At 31.3% G+C, this 26,495-nt stretch overlaps 4 protein-coding genes and 1 non-coding gene across 5 annotated transcripts; 4 read left to right on the top strand and 1 right to left on the bottom strand.

The window, feature by feature from the left end:
- The first annotated feature begins 986 nt into the window (after nt 1-986).
- On the top strand, nt 987-3,853 carry Idh3g (Isocitrate dehydrogenase (NAD(+)) 3 non-catalytic subunit gamma). Its single transcript, XM_083104295.1, has 3 exons — nt 987-1,145; nt 1,245-1,477; nt 2,276-3,853. Exons 2-3 carry the CDS (start codon nt 1,262-1,264, stop codon nt 3,212-3,214), a joined length of 1,155 nt encoding a protein of 384 aa, XP_082960421.1. The 5' UTR covers nt 987-1,145; nt 1,245-1,261; the 3' UTR covers nt 3,215-3,853.
- A 48-nt stretch (nt 3,854-3,901) lies between these two features.
- Nucleotides 3,902-8,091, bottom strand: LOC145974446 (putative ATP-dependent RNA helicase DDX10). The gene is made up of 12 exons (XM_083104294.1): nt 7,888-8,091; nt 7,612-7,803; nt 7,269-7,541; nt 6,487-6,608; nt 6,200-6,401; nt 5,970-6,132; nt 5,656-5,839; nt 5,404-5,580; nt 5,078-5,313; nt 4,805-4,995; nt 4,212-4,630; nt 3,902-4,138 (listed from the first exon to the last, which is right to left on the bottom strand). The coding sequence occupies exons 1-12, from the start codon at nt 7,978-7,980 to the stop codon at nt 4,015-4,017; spliced, it is 2,376 nt and encodes a 791-aa protein (XP_082960420.1). The 5' UTR covers nt 7,981-8,091; the 3' UTR covers nt 3,902-4,014.
- A 1,734-nt stretch (nt 8,092-9,825) lies between these two features.
- LOC145975014 (collagen alpha-1(XI) chain-like) lies at nt 9,826-11,889 on the top strand. Its single transcript, XM_083105138.1, has 2 exons — nt 9,826-9,967; nt 11,645-11,889. Exons 1-2 carry the CDS (start codon nt 9,826-9,828, stop codon nt 11,887-11,889), a joined length of 387 nt encoding a protein of 128 aa, XP_082961264.1.
- Nucleotides 11,890-12,546: 657 nt separating this feature from the next.
- LOC145974569 (uncharacterized) lies at nt 12,547-22,616 on the top strand. Its single transcript, XM_083104467.1, has 16 exons — nt 12,547-12,693; nt 12,862-13,050; nt 13,668-14,154; nt 14,452-14,693; nt 15,017-15,214; nt 15,801-16,268; nt 16,358-16,402; nt 16,582-17,040; nt 17,161-17,322; nt 17,796-17,957; nt 18,225-18,602; nt 19,197-19,466; nt 19,662-20,278; nt 20,508-20,668; nt 21,040-21,224; nt 22,001-22,616. The coding sequence occupies exons 1-16, from the start codon at nt 12,658-12,660 to the stop codon at nt 22,364-22,366; spliced, it is 4,425 nt and encodes a 1,474-aa protein (XP_082960593.1). The 5' UTR covers nt 12,547-12,657; the 3' UTR covers nt 22,367-22,616.
- Nucleotides 22,617-23,603: 987 nt separating this feature from the next.
- Nucleotides 23,604-23,676, top strand: Trnav-uac (transfer RNA valine (anticodon UAC)). Its single transcript has one exon. It is a non-coding gene; the product is annotated as a tRNA-Val (tRNA).
- The last annotated feature ends 2,819 nt before the right edge of the window (nt 23,677-26,495 follow it).

The following is a 26,495-nucleotide window of genomic DNA, read 5'->3' as shown; positions in this document are numbered from 1 at the left end:
TGAGGAGGTTTCAGTACTCTCATGAACCTGAGAGCTATGCCGGCGGTAACATACGCCGATATTCATATAATCTATTCTTATATTTAAAATCATTTGGACAACGTATGGGCGCACATACATACACATATAGGTAAGTAATTTATATAAATTAGTAATTTAATTTTTTAATTAGTAATTTATAAAAATTATTTTTATAAAAAATATTATTTATCATATTTATATATTATTTTCAAAATAATGATTTTTATACTCTGGTGCTACCGGCATTTCGTGCACATAGCACGGAACAAAACCAGAAATTGTGCACATTATGTATTACCCTCTGAGAACATTCATGGACATTGGCTTTGTAGTTCATGTCCACGTTTTCAATGTCCATAGAGGGAGTATCGCTTTCAGGGATCATCTAAAAACAGGCCATGACATCTCTCAGTCTTCTCTCTGTTAGAGGATCTCTAGCCTGAACCACCGACGAGATACTGTTAAAGACCGACAGCCCTGGGTAAATTTTCGTGACCACCAAGTGGGCCCGGTGGGCCCGAAGATAATAGAAGATTCATGATATTATCGGCCGTTTTGATTGTATTGAAGACAATTACAAGAGTTATTTAAATCATACATGTATTTTAGGTCATTCAGCTATTGTTTTATTATCGAAAATGTATAAATCTTTTATATACCTGTTTCAAAAATGACAAATTTTGTATAAAATCGTTATTTTATTATCGACAATGTAAAGATTTTGTTACCTACAGTAGCATTTTGCACGTTTTTTCCTGGTCACGCTAAGGTCCATATTCTGAATCCTCTTTTATCGATAAAAGTGCCTCTAAAAGTGGCTTATAAGCCTTCTGATTGGCTATAAGCCACTTTTAGAGGCACTTTTATCGATAAAAGAGGATTCAGAATATGGACCTAAGTCTCATAAGACCATCGGTCTTTAATAGTATCTCGTCGGTGCCTGAACCATGACGTCTGTCGTTCTTCTCTCTATATAGGCTGCATAGGCAATGCTCGTATCACTTATATATGTCTATGGGTGCGCTGCGCTCGCTGCAGTGCGCTCAAGTGCGCTGTTGATTGGCGAAGCTAGGCAAGGTCTTCGAGGGTATTCATTAAAATAGCATACGCGAACGAAAGTAACGGTTGGTATTGAGTAATATCGTATTTTCTATCATTGTTTTTTTACTGTTATTATTTGCGTCGAACGAATAAATTTGAAACTCTCCGTGAAATATTTACAGCATAACAATAGGTCGAGATGGCTGCACGTTCGGTTCTGAGATATTTGAAACCGAAGCCCGTGATGTTCCACAGTCACCGATGCGCTTCTCTGTCTAGCTTCGATATTCAGCACAAAACTCCCACCATCAAGAAGGTGATGCCCATACCTAAGGCACAGTATGGGGGTAGGCATACTGTCACCATGCTACCTGGAGCTGGTATCGGGCCAGAGTTAATGTCTTATGTCAAGGAGGTACATAAACATCACTCAAAACTTGTAGTTTATAATGATGCAAATTTAGAGATAGAAAACTGTATTAGTTTTCCACTCAAAGAACTGACATTGAAAATTTATATCTTATTTATAGATTTATCTATATACATAAAAAGTATATATATAAATCCCTCTGATATATAAATACATTTAATAAAGGTTGAAGATTTATTTAATTCTTGATGACATAAAGTATTTATATATATGATTTTGATATACAGGGTGTTTCTGGACATTTGCGACAAACTTAAAAGGATAGATCTCGATAAATGGAACAATTTTTGTTAAGCAACCCGTGTCCGGCGATGCCTCCTTAAGGCGCCACGCTGCGATGAACATTTACACAGTTTTCAAAAGTTTAGTGTATACAATCCCTGTTAATATCCGAAATGAGCTCATTAACAGGATTATGAATGCATGTAATACAATTTGCAATAATTCTGGAATTTTTCAGAGGGTGCGTCAGTCAATGCACTGTAGATGCAACATTTGTATTGAGGTTGCAGGTCGCTATTTTGAACATTTATTGTAATAAAATAAAATATAATTTAAAAAACGTATGATTTTTTAAATTTTAATTTAGCCATATAGAAATCAAACAGCATTCATCGCAGCCTGGCGCCTTAAGGACACGGATTGCTTGACAAAAATTGTTCTATTTATCGAGATCTATCACCCCTTTAAGTTTGTCGCAAATGTCCGGAAACACCCTGTATAAACAGAATGACAAAATCTATTCAAAACACGTATTAATTTAATTATAATTGCTCTCTCTAGGTTTTCAAATACGCCGGTGTGCCAGTAGACTTTGAGGACGTTGAGATTGACCCCAATGCGGATGACAATGTTGACCTGGATTATGCAATTACATCGATACGTAGGAATGGAGTGGCATTAAAGGGTAACATAGAAACACACAGCACTCAGACCGACGTTTTTTCGCGAAACGTCGCGTTACGGAACGAGTTGGATCTCTACGTGAACGTCTTGCATTGCGTGTCCTATCCGGGTGTCAACTCCCGCCAGAAGAATATCGACATAGTGATCGTCAGGCAGAACACCGAGGGCGAGTACTCCATGCTGGAGCACGAGAGCGTCGACGGCGTCGTCGAGAGCATGAAAGTCATCACGAGCTCCAACTCGGAGCGTGTCGCGCGTTACGCGTTTGATTACGCCAAGAGGAATGGCCGGAAGAAAGTTACCACGGTCCACAAGGCGAACATCATGAAGCTGTCGGACGGGCTCTTTCTGGAGACCTCGCGACGAGTCGCCAAGGATTACCCGGACATTGTCCACAACAACATGATCATCGACAACTGTTGCATGCAGCTCGTTTCGAACCCGCATCAGTTCGACGTCGTACTGACGACCAATCTCTACGGAGCCATCGTGTCGAACGTGGTGTGCGGTCTGTTGGGCGGCGCTGGTCTGTTGGCCGGCAAGAATTACGGCGATCATTACACGATCTTCGAGCCGGGAACTCGCAACACCGGCACCAGCATCGCCGGCAAGAACATAGCGAATCCCATAGCGATGCTGAACGCCGCGGTCGATATGCTGCGTCATCTGGGTCACAAACACCACGCCGTCATTATACAGAACGCGATCAACAAGACTATTAATCAGGGTGTGCACACCCGCGACCTTGGTGGCACCGCGACCAGCAGGGAAGTCGTCGATAATATACTGAAACACATTAAAATTGCAACCGCTTGAGACTGAACGTTTTTATCCTAGCTAGAAATCTCTTGTAGCAGCTGTTCGAAGAACGGCGAGAAGACAAAATACAAGAATCTTGTGTGACTTCTCTTTTTAGTGAGATAATATATAATAAACATAAGGTAGCTATGATTATTATGATAAAGCGATGTTCCGGGAATACAGCATATACAGCAACAAGAGGTTTTTATTCTTTTTACTGGCTAAAACTAGTTCAGAGTTTACTCCACATTGAAGGGAAAAAATAAACTCCAAACTAGTGCAGCCAGTTCAGTTGAAAAGAACAGACCTAAGATTTTGTCCGCCAGAAACTGCAAAATATTTCGCACAAAATCGTTACAAAATCCTTATACTTCGACTTTTAACTTTCTTGCTATCAATCATAATGTGCTATGTAATATAATAATAATCGGAATTTTATATAAAATACATATAATGTATATTATAAAAATACAGTAACAATTTCCTTCTACGGATAAATTTACCAAATATTGTGACTATTGTTACTGTGAGAATAACTTATGACAAAAGCGAGATACTCGTTTTACCTTGTAATTAAACTAATGCTCGTTTATACTTGAGCGAAAAAGATGTAGTCAATTTATTAATAATAAGCTGTGACCAGATATTCATATATATATGGCTTTAGTATAATTTTACCCTGGATAAATTAAAATTCTAACATAAAATGTAAAATAACACTTTATTAATTAAAGGTAACATTGTGAAATGTACATATATATATGCCATGTTCATATGAATAAAATGTAAATTTACATTTCTAAAAAATACTTGAATTAATTCCGTAATAATTGCAAAGCTAATTCTTCATCGGCCTGTAAATCGGTAATATTTGATACTTTCTGTCTTTTCTTTGTCTTCTTATACTCTTCTTGTGTCACTAATTTTCTTTTGGACGGTCTGTAAAACAATCATAAGGATTAGAAATCTTTGAATTTATTTACGATTTATATAAATAATGTTTTTTTTTTACCTGTGAACTACACTTTCTTTTTCAGATTCATTTTCCTCAGATTCGTTGGCGGATGATGCCTCTTCATCTGTATTTCGTTGCTTGCCATATATTTTATCTGGGTCAGGTAGCCATGAAATGTCAGGATCTTCACCAGATTCATCTTCACTGACATCATCTTCTTCATTGCCATCTACTTCTTCATTAGGCAAAGAAACATCTTTCTCCTCTTCATCATTTGCTTTCTTTTTCTCAGCTTTCAATTTCCTCTTTTCCTCTCTATGCTTTTCTCTAATCTTTTCTCTGAATCGCTTTTTATCAAATTGATCCTCCTCGCGCATGATTTGTTTAGCTATTTCAATATTAATACCAGAATCGACTTCATTTTCATACTGCTGAGCTAATGTTGACATTTTCGATTTGGTAGAATCGATTAATTCCTAAAATACAAATATTTTCATTAATTCCTACTTTTATTTGGAATAAGTTTTTTCAATTTGAGTATTTTTAGACACTCCTTTAACCTTTATTAATATGAATGTGTGTAAGTCAATTCCTAATTTATCGTAGTTTTATAAAATTGCACATAAAAATATTATATATATAATTCTTACTTGTCCCTCATCATCAAATGTAGTCTTCTTATTAGGTATGATCTTCTTTCTAAGAATCTTTTTGGCTAATGCAGCCTTCGTAATGATTTTCTTTTTATTTGCAATTTTATCATCTTTTTCTGTTATTGGTATGTCGACGAGATCTATATTCTCCCTCTTTATAGTTAATATGTCATCATCATCACTATCATCTACAAAGAAAATTAAACATGAAATTAAATGTATTTTGCAGAAATAAGTTAGTTTATATAAAACATTGTTTAATTTTCTTACCAAACTGAAGAGAAGAAAAATCTTTCTTGTCAATCTGTTTCTTTTCACTATTAGTATCGGGGATATCACTTGTGTCAAAACTGCCTTCGTCATCTTCCTGTTCACTGTCATCTGCTAAATTGGTTGGTATTTTATTTGTCTCTTCATCTTCAATCTTAATGTTATTATCAGCTGACATTTTCTTTTGCATTCTTTGCAAGAATCGGATTCTTGGAGGAATAGCTAAACCTAACGATCTATATGAAAAATCAATCGTGAAAAAAATGTTCCATGTTTATGTATACATACATATATAACAATTTATATTAGATTTTTTCAATACTTACTTGGCATACGCATCTGTGTCTAAAGCATGCACATTGAAGATCTCTTTATCTTTCATTAGGAAAACTGATTTGATATATGCTATGAAAGCTCTCTGAGCCGTTTCTTTCAAAGCTATGTTTTGCGCTAATAAAGCTTCAAGTTTACGATGTGGCGACTGTAGCTTGCTTGGATTGATTCTAAAGATAATAATGAATATGTTAGAACAAAACTCTTATATGAAAATATATATAATCTAAAAATATAAATCTCACCTTATCATATTTATTGGTATTTTACGTTGTTTAAGCTTTTCAATTATCCCCTCTTCAGATGGCAGCAAGACTAAGAGAGACTCGCCACCACTTTGAAATCTAGCAGTTCTACCTGCTCTATGTATATAGGCATTGACGTCTTCTGGACAGTCCATTTGAAGTACCCAATTTACAGCAGGAAAGTCTACAAAATTGGGATAATATATTATTCAATTTAATAATAATATAAGACTATAAGAAATTTTCATTCAATGTAGGTTTTGATGTGGCAAAGAATTCATATTGAAATTTAAAACAGTAATGTTTTAAGGTACCTAATCCACGAGCTGCAATATCAGTGGCAAATAAGACAGCATATTGCTTCTTGCAAAATGATTCATAAATACTCATTCTTCTCATTTGATGAAGTGTACCATAGAGAGCTAATAAACTGACACCAGGACGTAATCGACAAAATACCTCGTATATGTATTTCACCTGTAAAATTGATTTTAGATAAGTAAATTATTTCAATTTAAAAACTATTGATATAAAAAATAATCACCTGTTTACAGCTGGAAAAGAACACAATAATCTTTTGCTTTAGATGATTTCGTATAAAGGACCACAGCATTGCCATTTTATCTTCTAAGGTACATACAATGTAATTTTGTTGCAAATTCTCCGGTGTGGTATGCGTAGAATATTCGTGCACAGACACATATAATGGATCCTTGAGGCTTAACCTTGCTAGATCTTTTACAGATCTAATAGGAATGTAAAATATACTTGATATAACATTCTAAATTGAAATTCCTAATTCCATGTGTAATTATCTTTTAATATACATACTTTGTCTGAGTCGCCGAAAAAAGCAAAGTCTGTCGTTTAGGTGGCAAATTTGCAATAATACAATTCATGGTCTTTTCAAAGCCCATATCTAAACAACGATCTGCTTCATCTAACACTAATATCTATAATTTATCATATTTTTATTAATTTTTCTTATACTTGAGCATTAATTTATAAAATGTTATACACTTTTTTTCCCCAAGAAATTAGTATTAAAACTTTGAAAATTGACAATCATAATTAGATAATTTAAAAAAGTGAATATTCCTCTCAATTTTAGGTACCAAGAAGAATGTTAGTCATGCAATAATCATCATTCAGAAATAAATAAAAACTTTTCTATTACAGTCAATTGTGTATTTCTGTGATTTACTTTGAATTTTTAAAGATAAAAGAAGAGAGATTTTCGCTTTATAAATGTATTTATAATAATTTTTTAATATTTTTAATATTTACTTTTTTAATATTTCTTTAATATTTATTTTATTTGAATTTTATTTATATATAAATAATATATAAATAATAATATATAATATTTATATATAAATTATAAATAATAAGAATAAATTTAATAGTTAAATAAATGTGCAAAAAGAAACAAGAAAATTTAAATTACTGCAAAAATCATGAAGAAACAAATTATTATACTATATCCAACATATATAGATTCTACTATAAATTATATAGTATAGCTATTGTAGGATAAGAATTATAAAGTGTAAATTCTAACTTAAAAATATCCTATCCTTAATTAAGAATGACATTATTTAATACAAAATTACCTGCATATTTATACAATCAAATAACGGATTTTCATCCATATGCTGGAGCAACCGTCCCGGTGTGCATATAATTATATTGCATTGATCCATGCGTTTTCTTTCAAATTTCAGATCCTTTCCTCCTATAATCAGACCAGCTGAAACATCATGGTACCGACCAACTTTTCGCAGTGTCTCGTAAATTTGATAAGCCAGTTCCCTCGTTGGTGTAATAATTAATGCGCCTACACCATCCAATCTTGTCCATTGTTTGCAGTATAAAATTTCTAAAACCTACAACAAGAACTCATCAATTGTACATTGCGATAATATAAGACATGAGAGATATTGATATAGTTCATACTGGGATAAGAAAAGCCAATGTCTTGCCGCTGCCAGTCTTTGCAGCTCCTAAAATATCGTTGCCTTGCAAAGCCAGGCCAATGCTTTGCCTCTGGATGTCCGTCATATCGATATAATTATTTTCCGCCAAACCCTTGAGAGTAATTCTTGATAAGGGAAGGTCGCTGAATTTTGTCGTTTTGGTAAAATTTATCTATAAATTAGTTTGCAATTAGCTTTACACTTTTTTTTTTCATTTAAATACATCTCGTTGAATTTTACATGAAATTATATTTACAGTGTCATATTTAGAGCGTAGCTCCTCAATTATTTTACTCTCCGGTATATGTTTCCTTTTCGTATAGGCCTTCACCTTTTTCTTATTTGTCATTGTTATTTATTTTATTTTTACACTTTTTTTACTTTTAAATCGTATAACACGCAGAATTTGTGCGAATACCCATCAGAAATCAGAACACATGGTATAAACATATGATGAACATGAAAAAAATAATACTAGAGAGAAGCCTGAGATGGCACTTCCATACCTTGTACGGTGGCGCCTTTACATCATTTACACATAACTAACAATAAGAGAGAGAGAGACAGAGAGATACATACAAAATTTATTTTAAATTTAAAAAATATTTTAAAAGGGACATTATAAATTTTTTTTATTAAATTAATATTAAATTAAAAATTTGAACTACATTTTATTTTTGTAAAATTATACGTCTGACATTATTATCTACAAAATATTTACTCTTCTTTATATATTTGAAATAATAAAAATGTTTGAATTCATTTCCTTTTATTTTCGTTAGAACTATTTTATATTCTCTTTAGATAATTTCCATTGTCTTTAAAAAAAACATAAAAGTGTGAAAATATAATCAAATGTGTTTAATATGTAACATCCCTGGCGAAAATAAATATCGAAGCGTTAACGCTTCATTTACGTTTCGTTGTTTCAATTTACGTCTTCTAGAAGCTTCGTTTACATTTCTGTTACTTTTTCCTTACATTCGACTTACGCTCCGATATTTATTTTCGCCAGGGATTAAATAATACTTCGAAGAAATAACGTTAACTCTGTGTGTCTGCCTGGTAAAAAAATCTCATAGTTTCTTAGAAAATTTTAAGAATTTTTCATAATTTAAATTTATGAAGAATTCTAAAAAAATATATCAGATTTATTTATATATTAAAAATATATATTTATATTATGAATATATTTTTAATATTATTTTAGAAAATTATAGAATAAAAATTCTCAGAGTATTTAACATTTATATATATAAGAAATTATTAAAATTCATTTACGATAAAAATATGAAATATTTTTATTTCTTTTCTAAAGATTTCTGAAAAGTGCGCCAATTCATACAGAATATCTTAAAATTTTTATGAGAAATTTTGTGAAATAATTTTTACCAGGGTAAAAAATAAAAATAAAAATAAAAATCATAAGAAAAACAAAATTATTTTAGTTTGTTATAAGAACTAAAGTAAAAACAGAAAACGAATGTGAAAAAAAAAAGATAGCGAATCCAAAGATTCTTAGATTAAATCCTTATCTTGAAATTTAATTTTACATCTATCTAATTTTTACTAAAGTCCTTCAATCTCTTTTTTTTTATTTTAAAAGCCAGCGCTACTTTCTACACTATTGCTTTGAGAGAAAGAAATGGGTGAGTCGATCGAGAAATGCACATTCTGCGGGTGATATTATACGAATCAGTGTCAATAGAAGAGAGACACGAAACTATTATTGAAAAGTACAATGTATGGAACGCACGCGCGTCATTTAAGCGACAGTTGCATGTAAGCACATAGTGTGCTTACATCGCTGCAGCAGAAAATTAAGCTGAAAGAAGAACGATTTTATCGCAATAACTTAGGAATAGCGAAGGAAAGAGAAAGAGGAAAAAATTCACCCTCAAATATTGTGTATATCATTTATAAGTAGCTGTATTATATTATCTAAAAATGGGGAAGGTTGAGCGGGAAGAGGAAGAATAAAAGTAACAAGAGGACAGAAAGAAGTCAGAAGAGTAAAGGGGTGGGAAAAGAAACGGTCGGAATGATCGGAATGTAATCATCACATCGTCATTACGGGAATTTGTCATCTGACTTGACGTCAGATCTCTGGCGACTCCGATTTAGTAACTTCGATCTGACGTGCATTTCGAGAATTTAAAAGAGTATGTTTTGAGGAAGAAAAGAGAAAGAGAAGATGCAACGAAAAAATTACGTGAGAGGACAATGGAGAGTGCTTCGATCTTCGTGGATCGTGCATCTCGTGTATCTCTTGTTTCCAGGATCGCTCACGTTTGGCTTGCAGTCAAAAACGGCGGATGTCATGATGCGAGATATGGGTAAGTAAAGTTGATGTATAAAAAGAATAGATCGATATAAAATCTCTTTTCGATTATGATTATGTAGCGAAAACTTCTTTAATAAATTTGAAATCGACCCTTCTTCAGTAGAAATATTGATACTTTTTCAATGATTAAGGAATTTTTTGCATTTTATATGTATTATAATAATATTTCAATGCAAAGTATATTTTGCTACGAAATAATGTAATTAACTAATAATATATAATTAATTAATTATATATAAATAAACAATATATAATACGTATTTATACTCTGATGTGATATAAGGAGCCTCGAGTTGCACTTTTAATATTCACTTTTAAATATGTTTAAAAAATCACATAATTATTTTTTATATTATCTTATTTTAAATATGAATCATATTTTATAATTAAAACAATTTCTATAATATTATTTAAGATATTTTTGATTTTAGATATTTGAAAAAATATAGAAGAGAACATATAAGAAAAATTATATATAAATTAACATAGAATCAAAGTCATTTTATTTCTGAAACACAATAATGTTAAGTTACTTACAATCTTATTGTCTAATCGATTAACAGTAAGATAAATAATTCCAAAGATATTTCCAAAGTAGAAATTTAAGAAATAAATATTACAGTAAAAATATAAAATATAATATGATTTTTAAACTTTAGTAACAAGAATAAATATTTAATAATTAAAATAAATTCATATTTATTTATGTGTCACATCAAATAAGATATTATACATAATCTCAATTAAATAAATTCTAAAAGTAAGAATTATTATTTCATTTGTGCGTTAATAATTCTTCTTGTTATTAAATAGTTTATTATTTCTAATTTAATGCTTTTTATATATTGTTCTCTAAAATGACAAATAAATTATTTTAATATTATTCATGTTTATATGATTTATCTTAATTTATTATTATATACTCTCGAAATTGAAAGAGAAATCTTTATGTTAAAATTTTATATTAACACTTATACATTTCACAATTTAATTGGACATTTTCTAAATAAAATATGATTATATATGAGAAGAAATAGAATAGTAGAATTCTTATGAAGAGGAAAATTCTCGCTAGAGAGAATATATACTAAAGAGAATATTATTTTTAAATTTTAAACTTGTTATAAAGACATATAAAGAAATGATTATCTAATAGTTATCATGTGAAGGGGAAAAGAAAGATGAAAAAGTTCTACTTTCTTCTGGATAACGTGAGCTCATTGTCGGTAGATGCGTTTCTAACTGATCTCTATTGCATTAATTGAGATGCGTATGTGCGGCATGCAAAGTTGCATGTTGCAGTCGACTTGGAATCTTCTTAAATTGGTCTGGATGGTCGTCCCAATGACTTGAATTATAATTGGCGGGCCATGGGTTACTGGGTTTTTAGTTGTTCGTTGTGCCTATTATATTTATTTAGCATCATTTTTATCCTCTAAGTTATGCTACATCGAGAAGAAAAAGTACACACGATTTATAATTGATAAGGTCATCAGATATCGAATGACAACGTTTCCCCGAAAGAAATAAAAATCTTTTGCAGTCTAAATTAAATTTATTGAAATAAATGTATTTAAAAAAAAAAAATTTTTCTTTTCCCTTATTTTTTCCTTTTTTTTAACAATCTTGACGTGATGCCTTTTTAAACTTTGCCGCAATTTTATTTCAGCAATGAATGTGGTGGATCTAATTGAGGCCACAGGTATGCAAGGACCACTTTTCGGAGTAACAAAGACACAAAGTCGTTGTGATGATGGCGCGATCGCATACGACATTACGGAAACCGCGATATTGATAGTTCATACTAATAAGCTATTTCCATCTGGCATTCCGCAGGATTTTTCCATTTTGGTCGTTGCAAAGCCAAAAGCTAGTGAGTATAAAACTGTAGAAAACTGTAATCTATATCAGTAATTATAATTAGATTACGCATTTACTTCAATATTTCTACTTTAATCAAAGTGTTTTTAATTATATCAATATTTCTAATTACAATTTAACCAAAAATTAATTTAAAGTTCTTACTTATAAGAGAGATAATAATTTAAGGAATTTAAAATCAATATTAATTATTTTAAAGATGAAAATATATTTAATTGAAATATATTTAAGAAATATATTTAAGAAATATATTTAATAATATATTTAAGAAATATATATTTAAAATATATTTAAGAAATATATTTAATAATAAATAAATATATTTAATATTTAATTATACATTAAATTGTTGTTTCATTCATTTGTTTTTGAAAATCTAATTAAACTTTGATAGCTTGGAAAAATATTTCTTGAATTTCGAAATTATTTAAGCGAACTGTTGAATCTTGTTATTGCATGATTATATGAAAATTGCATAAAAATTATCATTTTTATTATGTAAGCAGAATTGGTTTAAAGTTGTTGACCGTAGATTACACGACGCCGATACTCTTTACCATCTATGGCGAAATCGGCGAAGAACAGCTGGTCCTTTCGTTGGGACGCAATGTCAGCCTCCTCTACAACACAAATAGGGAAGACAAGAACGTAATTTTCTTCGATGTCGATATATCCGATGGGGAATGGCATCGGTTAGGAATTAGCATCAAGGGTGACAGCGTTACGATTATTCTCGATTGTGATAGACATATCACGAGGAAGCTGGAAAGAAATCGCGAGAAAACGATCACCGGCATCTTCATGATTGGACAACAGCTTAATGGTGGTTTATATCTGGTGAGGAAAAAAATTTGCAATGATAATAATATAAGATATTGTTGATATTATGACAGAGAATCTGTCTTTTATAAAATTTTCCTTTTTGAAATGAAAAAAAAACTTTAATCGTGAAGTGGATAAAAATTAAAATTATGATATTATTGCATATATTTTATATCCTTTTAGGGAAGTCTCGAGATGCTGAAAATCGCTCCAAATCCAGACGCCGCTTATGAGATTTGCACGATATTTGCGCCAGATTGTAAACGTCAATTAAAAGACAGACTGAATTATAATAATGCATCATCGAGGAATGACGATGATTATGAAGAAGAGAACGAGAAAGATGTGGATAGAGATGATACAGTTATTCCCGTAAGAATAAATATTAAACGAATAAAATTAATATTTAAAAAGTAATGTAATAAAGAAGATAATTTATGATAATTTTACACACAATCTGAACGGATAAATTATCATTTGCAATAATGTATTTTACATATTTATATAATATTTATTGAATTATTTTTTGATAAAATAGAAATTTATAAAAAAAAGAAACAATCCATGTAAAATATTATTATAGAATCATAAAAATTTGTTAAAATTAAACTAAATTGTTACTTTTGATTATATTATAATATTAGTAATGTCCTTAATTCTGCGAAACTCTACGCAAAATTAATGTGCATAGAAAAAAATAGAAAAACAGAAAAAGATAAAGAAAGAAAAAAGATTAATATATAAGTCTAACAATAAGTTATTAATTTTATACAATACACGCACACACATGCAGAATATATGTGTTCCATTTTAAATATCCTGTAAATTCAGTAAAATATCTAGAAAATCCATGTCAAAAAAAATTCTTATACAAAATATGATTATTGGTTTTAAAGTCAATAGTTTTAAAATATTACATTATATATTTAAAATTAATGATAGAACCTTGTTTCTCATGAGTTTTCATTCACTAATGTTGAATGTTTCAGACGTCTTATGAAGCGGAAACGATTACGAATATGTATGAATCAAATAATCAACAGTATTACGGCGAGTCAACAATTGATCCTTATAACGAAGAATATATACATACTGTTTCAACGCATCCTAATAAAGTGTATTACAATGCTCGAGGTCCACCAGGTCCTCGTGGATTTCCGGGACCGCCAGGCATACCTGGATCTCCAGGCAACAAAGGCGAACCCGGCAGAAATGGATTGGCTGGATTACCAGGTGTAGTGGGTCCACCGGGTAATGTTTTCGTAATACCCTTGTTAAGTCAGGGAAACGAGAAGGGACCAGATTCCCAAGTAGAACTGATAAAGCAGATATTATCGCAACACATGCTTACAATGAGAGGTATAGAAGGTCCAATGGGACTCACGGGCATCCCAGGATCGGACGGGCCGCCTGGACCTCAGGGTGAAAAAGGAGATATTGGTGACGTTGGTGAACCCGGACCTAGAGGGGAGAGAGGTATGCAATAGCAAGTTTGATAATTTTGTAATTTTTATAAAAAGTTGGTGAGCGGTTAAATGCGGTTGATAAAAAATTATTTTGTAAAATTATTAATTTCTAATTTTTAATATTAAAGAAGAAAGAAATTAGAAAACAAAATTTTTAATTTATTCTACTTTTTCGATTTAAAAAAATCCTGATTTTTAAGATTAAAAACTTTTTAAATTAAAAATTCGATTTTATAAAGTAAATTCTTTGTTATTTTTTTTTAATCCTTTATTTTTCGCAAATATAAAAGCAATGTTTTTTCCATAGGACCTACCGGAATTTCTGGTAGAGAGGGCAGGAGGGGTCATCCTGGCAGAGATGGCGAGCGCGGTTTTACTGGCCCTCCGGGAATGAAGGGCGAGCCAGGATTGATAGGCTTACCAGGCTTACCGGGTGATAAGGGCGAACGGGGACCCTCAGGGATACCTGGAGAACCGGGTTTACCAGGTCACGAAGGGATGCAAGGCGAGGACGGTCCTCCTGGTCTACCCGGTGTACCTGGTGAACTGGTAAAATAATAATAAAATCGTTATTATAATATATTATTATAATAAATTCGAGAATTTTTCTAAAAAAAAAATATTGAGAAATAATAACGTTTAACAAAATATAAGATGTGCCAATAAATATTAGCATTTTAAGATTTTTGAAATTATATAGAAGTAAAAGAATTTATAAAGATTTTATTATTCTATTATATTTAAAACAGAATAAATCTTTTAATAATTATTTATCGAATTATTTATTTTTTGAATTTATATATTTATATTTACAAAAAAATAATCTTTAGAAAATAAAAAATAAAACTTTTATAAAATGTCTACTTGTGCAGGGTCCGAGAGGATTTATTGGATCAAGAGGTTTTCCTGGTCTACCAGGTAATCCTGGTATTCCTGGAAATGAAGGTCCGCCTGGTTCTAAAGGCAATGCTGGACCGCCCGGTCTATCTGGTGCACCAGGTCAACCAGGACCTGTAGGTGCTGTGGGACCATCTGGACCTCAAGGTTTACCAGGACCGATTGGTTTAGTCGTAAGTTAGTGTTTTTACATTTTTCAACTAGTTATTAAAATATATGTAGGAAATACAATATTTTATTTAAAAAGTAATAAAAGTGGATATTGATATTTTACCCATAATTTCTTCAGTAAGTTACTATAAGTGATTTTTAATCGTTTCATCATATACAATGTTATATTTTTATATTTACGTATTAATAACTATTGTTAAATCAAATTCAACACATGATAGAAGATCGTAGATTATTATGTATTCTAATTTTTAAAATTAATTTTTTTTTAAATAGATCCTCATAGAAAAAATTTTTATTTCACTATACATTTTTGGTTTCTAATTTTGCAAGAGAATTATTTTCATTTCGGTTGTGTTATATGTCCTTCAAATATAACATTTTATCTATTTATATTCTGACAGAAACAAATTTAATGATTTGCAGTATAAGAGTTAGTCAAACTTATTTAGGTTTTATAAAAAAATTATAATTAGTTTTTCAATGTGAAAAATATAATTATTTTTACAACTATTTTTGATTGTATTAAGATTTTCACATCTTATTATTAATGACTAGATGTACCTAATAACTAAACTTTATTAAAAGGGCCCACAAGGAAAGCCTGGAATTCCTGGTCTTTCGGGCGCTGACGGACCCCCTGGTCTTCCGGGCAATCCCGGAATTCCTGGGATGAAAGGCGAACAAGGTCCTTTGGGACCGCAAGGAACAGTAGGCTTTCCAGGCGTGCGGGGTGTGAAAGGTGATCAAGGACAACGTGGTCCGTCGGGTGAACGCGGCGAGAAAGGTGAGAGAGGATTAGAAGGTGAAAAAGGTGATACTGGTGCGAAAGGAGAGCCTGGGGCAACGGGACCGCAGGGAATTCCAGGTCTTGAAGGATTGGAAGGTCCAAAAGGCTTTGAAGGACCTCGTGGTGAAACTGGTCTTCCTGGTCTGCCCGGAGAAAAGGGGAAAATAGGTGTACCTGGATATGCTGGATTTCCAGGAAATGTTGGAGAAAAGGGAGATAAAGGACAACCAGGACCACAAGGTTCTAACGGCGATAAAGGAGAAAGAGTAACTTCTTGAAAATTCTTAAATATAAAGTTTATATAATGTTTTAATGATCTTCATAAAATTATTTGCTCTTCTTTTTTTCTTCTCAGGGAAGCAATGGAATGCAAGGGGAACGTGGTGAAACAGGGCCGAGGGTAAATTATTTTTATAAAACATTTTACTAGAGATTCTCGTGCACGCGATACAAACACAATAAAAAATATTTTGCTGCTAATAACGCTCAATGTAAAATATATCAAAACATAATATCACGTTAATTGTTTATTCGAAATTCGCTATATAAATAATTTTAGTTATTTTGTATATTATATAGGGTTTCAGAGGAACACGTGGTAGAAGAGGCGCGGAAGGATTGCCAGGACCAAAGGGCGATACTGGTCAACCAGGATCTCCTGGTGTGCCAGGTGAGATTGGCCCTCCCGGTCTTGAAGGTCCACGTGGTTTTGTGGGACCACCTGGCCCACCAGGCTTCGACGGAAAAGATGGTGTACCGGGACCACCTGGCGAACGTGGTCCAATAGGAGAATCCGGGCTTGCAGGACCTCCAGGAACTCCTGGTATTATCGGTCCTCAAGGACCAGCTGGAGAACCTGGTCAACCGGGCGAACCTGGAGCACCTGGTAGTCCGGGGGTTCCGGGAGAAGTTGGTCCGCCAGGTGAACAAGGAAAAGAAGGACCGCCGGGTCCATCTGGCTTGACAGGAATTAAAGGTCCACCAGGTCCTAGCGGATTACCAGGATTTCCCGGCGAAAGAGGATTGAACGGTCTGCCTGTTAGTTTTATTAAGAATGATGCTTATATGAGATGCAAGTTTATCAAAAGTTCTTAATATTTAATTATAATATTTAATAGATAATATGAATAACTGTCATAATAATTATAAATTTTCAAGGGAATGCCTGGTTCGAAAGGAGAAATCGGATCTATCGGAGCACCTGGTCACCCCGGCGATAAAGGTGCTCAGGGTGAACCTGGTAAAGACGGCATTCCAGGTCCAGAAGGAAAACAAGGGCCTAAAGGAAAAAGGGGACTCATCGGACTTAAAGGCGAAAAGGTAAAATTTACCTTTGAATGATTTATAACTTGCTAGCGAGGACTTAAAATAAAACTCTTTATAATTTTTATATATGTCATATTTCCTGATAAATGTATACATGTATTTATATGTATTTTGTACATATATGTATATTTTATAAATATATTTCCTATATATATATTTTTTTTTACATGATATATAAAATTATAGATAAAATTCTATCTCGAATTTTGTCACAAATTATAGATTTCTAAAATAAACTTTATTATATGTATAAGAGAGAAAATAATCTATATTCTTTTTTGTTAAAAGTTTTTTATATTTTTTTTAAGATATACACAAAATATATATATTAATTAATTTATTAAAATATATATATTTTCATCAAACTCAAATAACATAATGACAAATAATATAATGACTCAAATAATATAATACTATACTACTATATAGACAATACGATAAATATATCTTATCTATGATTAATCTAGGGTGATTCTGGGTTACCTGGACCTATAGGTCGTGACGGTTTACCAGGTCAACGAGGCTTACCTGGTTCACCTGGACCAGTTGGGCTTCCGGGTGAAGACGGTGATAAGGGAAACGTAGGTCCACCTGGTGAGAAAGGATTCAAAGGATCTCAGGGGGAAATGGTAGGTATTATATGGTAATAATTAAGTAATTAAAAAGAAAAAATATAATGAAATAAACTTTTATATTAGTATACTCTCCTTTTCAGAGATCTTGATTTTCACACATGTATGTTAGCAATATAACTCTGAGTAATCTTCAAAATATTTTAGTTTTTTTAGAAATTATGATGTAATCAATACATGTGAAAGTCAAGATCATTGGAGAAGAATACTAATGTAAGAATAATTTAAAATTCATTCTTTTAATCTTGCAATTATAATATATAGGGACTTCAAGGTCCGCAAGGAATACAAGGGCCACGTGGTGAACCTGGTTTAATTGGTCCTCCTGGAGAGAAAGGATCGCCAGGTGAGGTTGGACAGCGAGGATTAAAAGGTGAGATTGGTCCAGTCGGAGCAACAGGACCAGCTGGACCTATAGGACCGCAAGGTTTACCAGGTCCACCAGGTGTAAAAGGCGAAGTTGGAGATTCTGGGGCGGTTGGTCCCATGGGACCACCAGGTACTCCAGGAGAACGAGGTTTGAAAGGGCCGAAAGGTCTTAAAGGTGCAGAAGGACCACCAGGTTTAGAAGGCCATCAAGGTGAAAAAGGAGATAATGGGATGGCAGGACCTCCTGGAAAACCAGGAGCAGAGGGTGAACAGGTAATATAAATTGCATGTGTTTATAAAATTTATAAAAAAATAATTTACATGTTATTACTTATTTGATTATTTATGCATATAAATTTTTTGAAATATAGTAAGCAACGAAATAAAATTAATAACATAAAAATATTATTTATTACATACTTTATAATATTACAATCAATTATAAATAATTATTTAAGTCAAAGTATGTTTAAGTCAATTTATTTAAATATACATACACGTATATAATTTTTTAAGTTATCTCTTTACAATTCTAATATAATTTTTAAGTTATCTCTTTATAATTCTAATTTGGATAATTTTTAGAAAATTGTTTTTAAATAATTTTTATAAAATAACAAAAACTCAAAATAATAAACATATTTCTGTATTAAAATACTGTAATAAAATTCACTAAAATCAAAACTGCATATGCAAACAGTAGCATTTTGTTAATATGAGGATAATAGAGATAAAAATTAATTAATATAAAATCGGTAATTTTTTATGTAGAATTATCTTTTATGAAGAACCATCTTTTTATTATAATTATATGTTAACTATAATTATATATCAAATATTTTATTGCTTCATATTTGATGTGTTAAGGGAGAAAAAGGTCCTCCAGGAGCGAAAGGGGAAGAAGGCAAGGATGGATTAATTGGATCTCCTGGACCACGAGGATTAATTGGTTTCGAAGGACCAAAAGGTGATATTGGATTACCTGGCTTTCCCGGTCCACCAGGAGAACCTGGTCTCATGGGTGTAAAAGGTGAGCCTGGAAAGGATGGCGAAGATGGACCAGCAGGCGATCCAGGCGCATCAGGTGAAGCTGGACCACCTGGCAAGGAAGGATTATCAGGTCTTCCTGGAAAACCAGTATGAGAAATTTAATTTATCATTTAGGAATAAAATAATTCTCCAGGACAAAATGACTCTTCAAAAATAGCAATTATATATTTAAGAATCTAATTTTCTTGGGAAAAATAAAAGCTCTTGAAATACATAAAATATATAAAAGGTATATATTTTAATTTTAATTTAAATTATTTATTTAATTACTGCTGATTTTAGGGCCCGGAAGGTCCTGCAGGTCAGCAAGGTAATACAGGTTTACCAGGAGATAAAGGAGATATAGGCCCGTTTGGAGCGCCCGGACCTCAAGGACTTATTGGACCCCAAGGACCATCTGGTTTGCCCGGCTTTCCAGGAGAAAGAGGTTTGCCAGGAGCGGCCGGAGAAAACGGTCCTCCAGGAATGCCGGGCGCCATCGGTGCCCCTGGAATGGTTGGACCAATTGGTCCGAATGGCCCAAAAGGTGACAAAGGTCGCAGAGGCATTAAAGGTCATCGAGGAGAACCAGGACGCTTTGGTATCAAAGGCGATCAAGGAGAAACAGGAGAAAAAGGCGAACGCGGATTGCCTGGACCAGAAGGTTTCAAAGGAAATCTCGGACCTACAGGTCCAATCGGCTTCAAAGGGGAACAAGGACCTTCCGGTTTGCCAGGACCACCAGGATGGCCCGGGGCCAAAGGAAACGCAGGAAATGACGGAGTGCCAGGTATCCCAGGCTCACCAGGTCCGCCAGGCCCACCAGGACCGCCTAGTCCACCGATGGAACCCTTCAGCTTCGATGGAGTCACACCACCGCATCAATTAGCTAGAAAAAAACGCGATGCTCCAGAAGATATGTAAGTGTCTTGTAGGATTCGATGTAGAATTGAAATATATAAACGTTCTCAAGTCTTATTCACTTTTGGAATATTATACATTGTATGAAGTGATTTTATTCTGTCTTATTTTTAGAATTAGATTTGATAAAAATTTTTCACTTAACGCAGATTTAAATCTTAGAATCGTAAAGATTTTCCGTCAATTATTTTTTATCCATATTTGATCAATTACTTTGATCTATTTTAGAGATGAAGAGGAAGAGTTGGATGTGAAGTATTTAGAAATATACAGATCTATTTCTAACATACGACAAGAATTGGATCGAAGGTACAGACCAACTGGTACAAGAAATAATCCAGTAAGAACATGCAAGGATTTATTTTACGGACATCCCCATTTCAAGGATGGTAAAAAATTATCTTCCATTATTTAATTTTTAAATCAGATGATAATTAAAGTTTCTTAAATTTATAAGTAATATTGATACTATTCTTTTCATTCTTTTAAATTCCGTTAAATTCTCAAATATTATAAATTTTTTTAAAGTTTCTAATAACAGATTTATATTACATATATATGTACTCGTATATGTATATATCATTATAGAAAAATTTTATAAAACACTTTGAGAAGTTATATTTTATATAAATTTATCTTTGTAAAGTTCTTTATTTTTTATATTTATTATTAATTATAATTATGAATATTTTACAAAATCGGAAAAAATATACTAAGTATTTGTTGAGGGTTAAAAACTTTATTATATTTTATTAAACAGGTTGGTATTGGATTGATCCAAATCTGGGCATGCCTGACGATGCTATCTATGTATATTGCAACATCTCGAATATGGGCGAGACCTGCGTGTTTCCTGATATTCATAGTAGTAGTATGCCAAATATACCATGGAAGAAAGAAAACAATAAAGTTGACTGGTACTCGCGTTTACGCGGAGGATTCAGAGTAAGTTTAAGGAAGTTTAAGGAAATTCTCATTTTTACAAGTTTATGATTAATTGTTTCTATGTATTTCCTAAAGTTTCTTAATGAAAATAATTCATAAATGAAGAAAATAATACATGTTATGATATACTTCTGCATAATTATCATTTCATCGATACTCAAAATTATTGTCAAAATTAAGTTAACATCATAATTAATCTAGTTTTTCTCATTTATGTGTTTTTATTTTAGGAAAAATATGAATTTTGCTATCATATATGTATAAATTGCATTTTCATATAAACATATATACATTTATTATACAAATAAATATTTATTATACATATAAAAATTCAATTTTTTCATCGATATTTTGCTTTATTTTATAAATTCATATTTTATAAGATACAAGTTGAAAGAAGCTTAATATCAATGAAAAAAATGCATTATTTTCTTCGATAATCGATCTTGTTCATGATATATTTATTTTATTTGATATTAATTTTTTTCTTCTATTTTTCGTATATATGTTTATACATATATATATTCTTCACAATCATAATCTCTCTAAATTAATCATAAAATTGTTTTATCTTTAGCAATTTTTTTTAATAAGTATTATTAATATTATTATTACTATTGATAATAGTATCAATTAAATATTTTATGACACTTTCCTATTTATATTGCCCTAAAACATTCTTCCTATAAATAAATGCATAAATACGTAGATGAATAAAACTGCGAGAATTCTACGCGTTTAATTTTTCACCAAAATAATTTTTCACGTCTTTCTAGATAACGTACGAGACGATCGGAGTGGTACAAATGAACGTTTTGCGTCTGCTCAGTCAAGAAGCCTATCAAAACTTTACCTATACGTGCGTTAATAGCGTCGCCTGGTACAACAATAATGATCCGACTCATGGTTACGATCTTTCGCTGCGATTACTCGGCGACAACGAGGAAGAATTCTCGTACAACGTGATCAGGCCCCATATAATTACGGATGGCTGCAAGGATCGGAAGGATAAGGCCGAGACCGTGTTCTTAATTCGCACCAGAAAGCCGCAGCAATTGCCGTTGGTTGATTTTCATCCGATCGACTATGGATCGCCGAGGCAGGCCTTTGGTTTCGCGATCGGGCCGGTGTGTTTCAAGTAAGCACAATAATGATCTGATCGATTCTTTTTCTTATCTCTTTCGATATGTGTATAAATAAGTAGAGAAATATGTACATGCAATAAATATTTCTAGCCTCACAGAAAATAAGAGCTTAATGTAACTTGCTATAAGAAGATCTTAAATAATTTCTCTTCGTATTTTTATTCAATTTTTATAGAGAATAAATTCTACAACAGAGATATCGATAAATTTTTATCAGTTTATATCACTTTACATAAATTAATTCGTTTTTAAATTAATGCTTTTATGATAATTTCTTATTATAATATAATGATTTTTACCTGTTTTTATAAAACAATAGTGATAGAAACTAGAGAAATCTTTTAATAATTTTTTTTCATTTCGTATCTTATATAATGTTTTATTTTATTGTATCTTTACCTTGAATTTTACAAAAATTGATGATTTATATGTTATTATAACAAGTCACATTATGATTTTAATTTTTATTAGGCCCTGAAGGATATTTTACTGCATTTATTTATAAGTTCTTCTCTTTTCTCATACATATTTATATCCTCCAAAGCGTTAAAAAAAAACATCAACTGGTTTTTTATTGTGTTGTTTTGTTTTGCAAAATATAAATACACATATATATTATAAAATATCATAATATTTTTTAACACTAAATATAAAACATGAATAATAAGTCCTGAAATGTTAATTGATTAATAATAAAAGGTATTATTTAGAGCATAAAGTTCGATGTACTTTAATGTAATTTAGTGAATAAGAGATATGTATTTGTAACACAATTACAAATCTCATAGCATACGTTTAACACTCTTTTGTGTAATGTATGCCAACTTTTAATATAAATAAATAATAGGTTTTTAATTTTTGTATGAATGATATATTTAATATATTTCTAAATACAGAACAGCGTATTATTTATTTATTTTTGTCGTTTACTTGCTTTGTGTATGTGGATGTGTGTATATACATATTATTATATTAATATTATTACAAACTTTTTTTAATTAATGAATTGAATGAATATATTATAAATATATTCATTCGACTCATTAATTAAAAAAAGTTTGTAATAATATTAATAATAACATATATATATATGTTATTGTTAATATTATTACAAACTTTAATATACTTTAATAACTTTAACATATATATATATATATATATATATATATATATATATATATATATATTAATATTAAGTCCATTTCAATAAAATTTAAGAGGACACCTATCGTAAGGTTCCGTGGTGTAGCGGTTATCACGTCTGCTTTACACGCAGAAGGTCGCCAGTTCGATCCCGGCCGGAACCACTTCTTTTTTTTTTACTTTTCCTTAATACCTTAATACACCTCAGCTTATAAAATCTGTCAGTATAAAAAGTATATAATGTAATTATAAATATTTACTGTGTACGCGCGGTATTTAATATCATAATTATTATTTTAATATTATTATAAAAATGTAATGAATAAGTAGCCGCTCAATTTATTATTTATTACTTAATTACACAGAATGTTGTTAATATCGATTAAAAATATTTTTTGATAAAGTAATACATTTTGTAATTTTTTTTTAAGTTAATTTTTTATAGTTTAATAAAGTATAATTATACATAATATCATTGAAATAAACCGTCACAAATTTTAGAAGGATTATTAACGCATCCTCTTTGTATCCTCAAAGTATATCTCTTTTACTCATGTTTCTTTTTTGTTAGAGATAAATTAAAAGACTGCGATAAGTCATCTTGATATTATATAACAAGACACAAGAGAGATATAGAAGATGGACTTTAATAATCATTTTTAAATCTTACTACATAATATATAAATTTTTTAAAGCATTAAACTGTAGAAATGAAATAAAAAATTAAACTCGTCGATGCGAGAAAATCGAACTTTACACATGGAATGCTGCTGGTTGATGTCGCTATTTACTCTCAACGAGAGGGCGAGAGCATGAAAAGATCCGAGCGAGAGATATAAGGTGGATCGAAGGAATCTGCGAGATATGCGTGGGCGAACCGTGAGAAATCGCAGGTGACACCTTGTCATGGCGGTCGGCGGTTCGCACTTCGGACTCACACTTCGTTCTTTTTCTGGTGACAAGACAATTGAAGTAACGGTGCAGGGCCGCTTTTAGCGTAGAATTGAGAATGAAAAGCTTCAACGCTTGAAATTTCGTCGATATATTTAATGTACTGTAAATTATGTCTATATATTTTATTTATTAAAAAAAGCTTTAATAAAATACATTATATAAAAGATATTAATTAATTATATTAATTTAGTAATAATAATTGTATTAATTTAGTAATAATTAATCCACAGAATTTGAAAAAATTTCAGAAATGTTGTGGATGTATTTTTTCAAGATCACATCATAAATTAAATAAAAATTCAAATCTTTATAATCAAGATATAACTATAAAATGTATGTATATGTATTATTTGAAAAATTAATTATTTTTATTTAATTATAAATAATTTTTATTTAATTATTTTTTATTCATGGTATTTTTTTAATGTCTAGCTCTCTCAGCAAATACACTGAAATTTCGCTGATAGAGTGGCCTGTCGGAACAAATGGCCGTCCCTGTGCATTGAGCGTCTTTTAACGCGGTAGGAGGGCGATAAAAGGTTTCCTTGTTTAACAAAATATCGTCTCCGAGCCATTAGCCCGACCCGTTACCACTTCAGCGCGATTTTCTGCTCCCGCTGCCGCGTCGAGGAGGCACTCGAGGATCTGCGGGAATCCTGGGAGCTATCAAAGGCAGACCTGTCTATCTCCACCCTCCGGGACAACATCGATGTTAAATGGGAGAGTTCCGTGGTTCACCGTACTCGATAGTGTCACCGTTAATTCGACCTTTAATTTAAATCGAAATTCTCATTGCTTTTTTTATTCCTTTAATTTATATATATTTTGGGCGATGTTGAGATGAAATTGCCTGTAAAAGATTGATCCGTATCGCTAATAAAATTTTATAAAATATAAATAATTGTGTTAAATATTAGAAATTTAATTTCCGAAAAGAGAGACAGAGAAAAGAAAGAAAGAAATATATAAAATTTCTCCTAAAAATCTCTGAAATCTATAAAAAATCCTTCTTAAAAATAGATAAAAACACATATCAAATACATGAAAAAAAAATATATATATAAGCTTGTGTATCTTAATTACTAAAATATTTAATACCTATTAAATATTTAAAAAAATGCGTAAAGAAATTTTTCATGAAATTTCTACAGAAATTTTTTAATTTTAGAAGAAATAGATTTTTTCAAGTGTAATATTTATAAATATCTGTCATTAAATTTCAATTCTGAGGATCTGACATTTTACGTGCACAAGCTTAATCGAGATAATTATTAATATTAATTATTATACAGCATAATATTAATTAATTATCGTTAATTATTTTTATTATTAAGAACGTTGATATTTAATTATGAACTTACATAAAATTATACTTTATTAAAAATAAATTAAAATTATTAAAATTATTAAAATTATTAAATTATACTTTATTATTATTTTATCATATTTTATATAAAATTATATTATATAATATCCATATTGTAAATCTTTCGAAGTTAACAAAGTTTCTTCCCTTTAGTCTTATGATTACTTCAGTGAGCTCGTAAAAAATTCGCATACATGTATAGGGGTTCTAGACATTAGTGCATGAAATATCTAACGGATGAAACAATGGCCTAATCGCATATACGTATTGCGGAGATGGCGATCATTGATTTCCACGGAAATAATAAATGAAATATTCAGTAGCACCGTATGTCATTACGCTTGTCTTGCGTAACCGTAACGTCGCAGCGCCGTGAGAAACGTCCAGATGTCACAGTCACTTCCAGCTTGCGGTAACAGAAATTGTGTATTATATTCCAACAAGGTCTGTCGCACATCTTCGATTAAGGATCAATCTTTGCCGAAGTCGATCTAGAGCCTGAATTAGATTACAAATTAAAAATTACGCAGCGTAATTAAAACAGGAAAGAACGAATAATGTTAATAAATGTTCAACCCCAATTGAAAAGTACGCGTAACGCGTGTTTCAGGATTCTAGAACTTTTTAAAATAATTTCCTGACAAGAGTATAGCTTTACTTTAC

This window comes from Camponotus vicinus, unplaced genomic scaffold, assembly GCF_025532165.1.
Source record: "Camponotus vicinus isolate PSW18456_S1 unplaced genomic scaffold, iyCamVici1.0 SCAF_7, whole genome shotgun sequence".
Taxonomy (NCBI): domain Eukaryota; kingdom Metazoa; phylum Arthropoda; class Insecta; order Hymenoptera; family Formicidae; genus Camponotus; species Camponotus vicinus.
This window is presented reverse-complemented; position numbering and strand designations above follow the sequence as displayed.

What these genes read in the sequence shown, in the direction of transcription:
- LOC145974446 (XM_083104294.1), bottom strand. Translation starts at nt 7,980, where the DNA reads ATGACAAATAAGAAAAAGGTGAAGGCCTATACGAAAAGGAAACATATA. An exon ending in TTTTTCTTCTCTTCAGTTTG is followed by an intron (nt 4,996 to 5,077) that starts GTAAGAAAATTA and finishes TTTTCTTTGTAG; the next exon opens with ATGATAGTGATGATGATGAC. An exon ending in CATTTGATGATGAGGGACAA is followed by an intron (nt 4,631 to 4,804) that starts GTAAGAATTATA and finishes TTTGTATTTTAG; the next exon opens with GAATTAATCGATTCTACCAA.
- LOC145975014 (XM_083105138.1), top strand. Translation starts at nt 9,826, where the DNA reads ATGCAACGAAAAAATTACGTGAGAGGACAATGGAGAGTGCTTCGATCT. An exon ending in TGTCATGATGCGAGATATGG is followed by an intron (nt 9,968 to 11,644) that starts GTAAGTAAAGTT and finishes ATTTTATTTCAG; the next exon opens with CAATGAATGTGGTGGATCTA.
- Idh3g (XM_083104295.1), top strand. Translation starts at nt 1,262, where the DNA reads ATGGCTGCACGTTCGGTTCTGAGATATTTGAAACCGAAGCCCGTGATG. An exon ending in TAATGTCTTATGTCAAGGAG is followed by an intron (nt 1,478 to 2,275) that starts GTACATAAACAT and finishes TGCTCTCTCTAG; the next exon opens with GTTTTCAAATACGCCGGTGT.
- LOC145974569 (XM_083104467.1), top strand. Translation starts at nt 12,658, where the DNA reads ATGATTGGACAACAGCTTAATGGTGGTTTATATCTG. An exon ending in CGCGATGCTCCAGAAGATAT is followed by an intron (nt 20,279 to 20,507) that starts GTAAGTGTCTTG and finishes GATCTATTTTAG; the next exon opens with AGATGAAGAGGAAGAGTTGG. An exon ending in GTTTACGCGGAGGATTCAGA is followed by an intron (nt 21,225 to 22,000) that starts GTAAGTTTAAGG and finishes ACGTCTTTCTAG; the next exon opens with ATAACGTACGAGACGATCGG.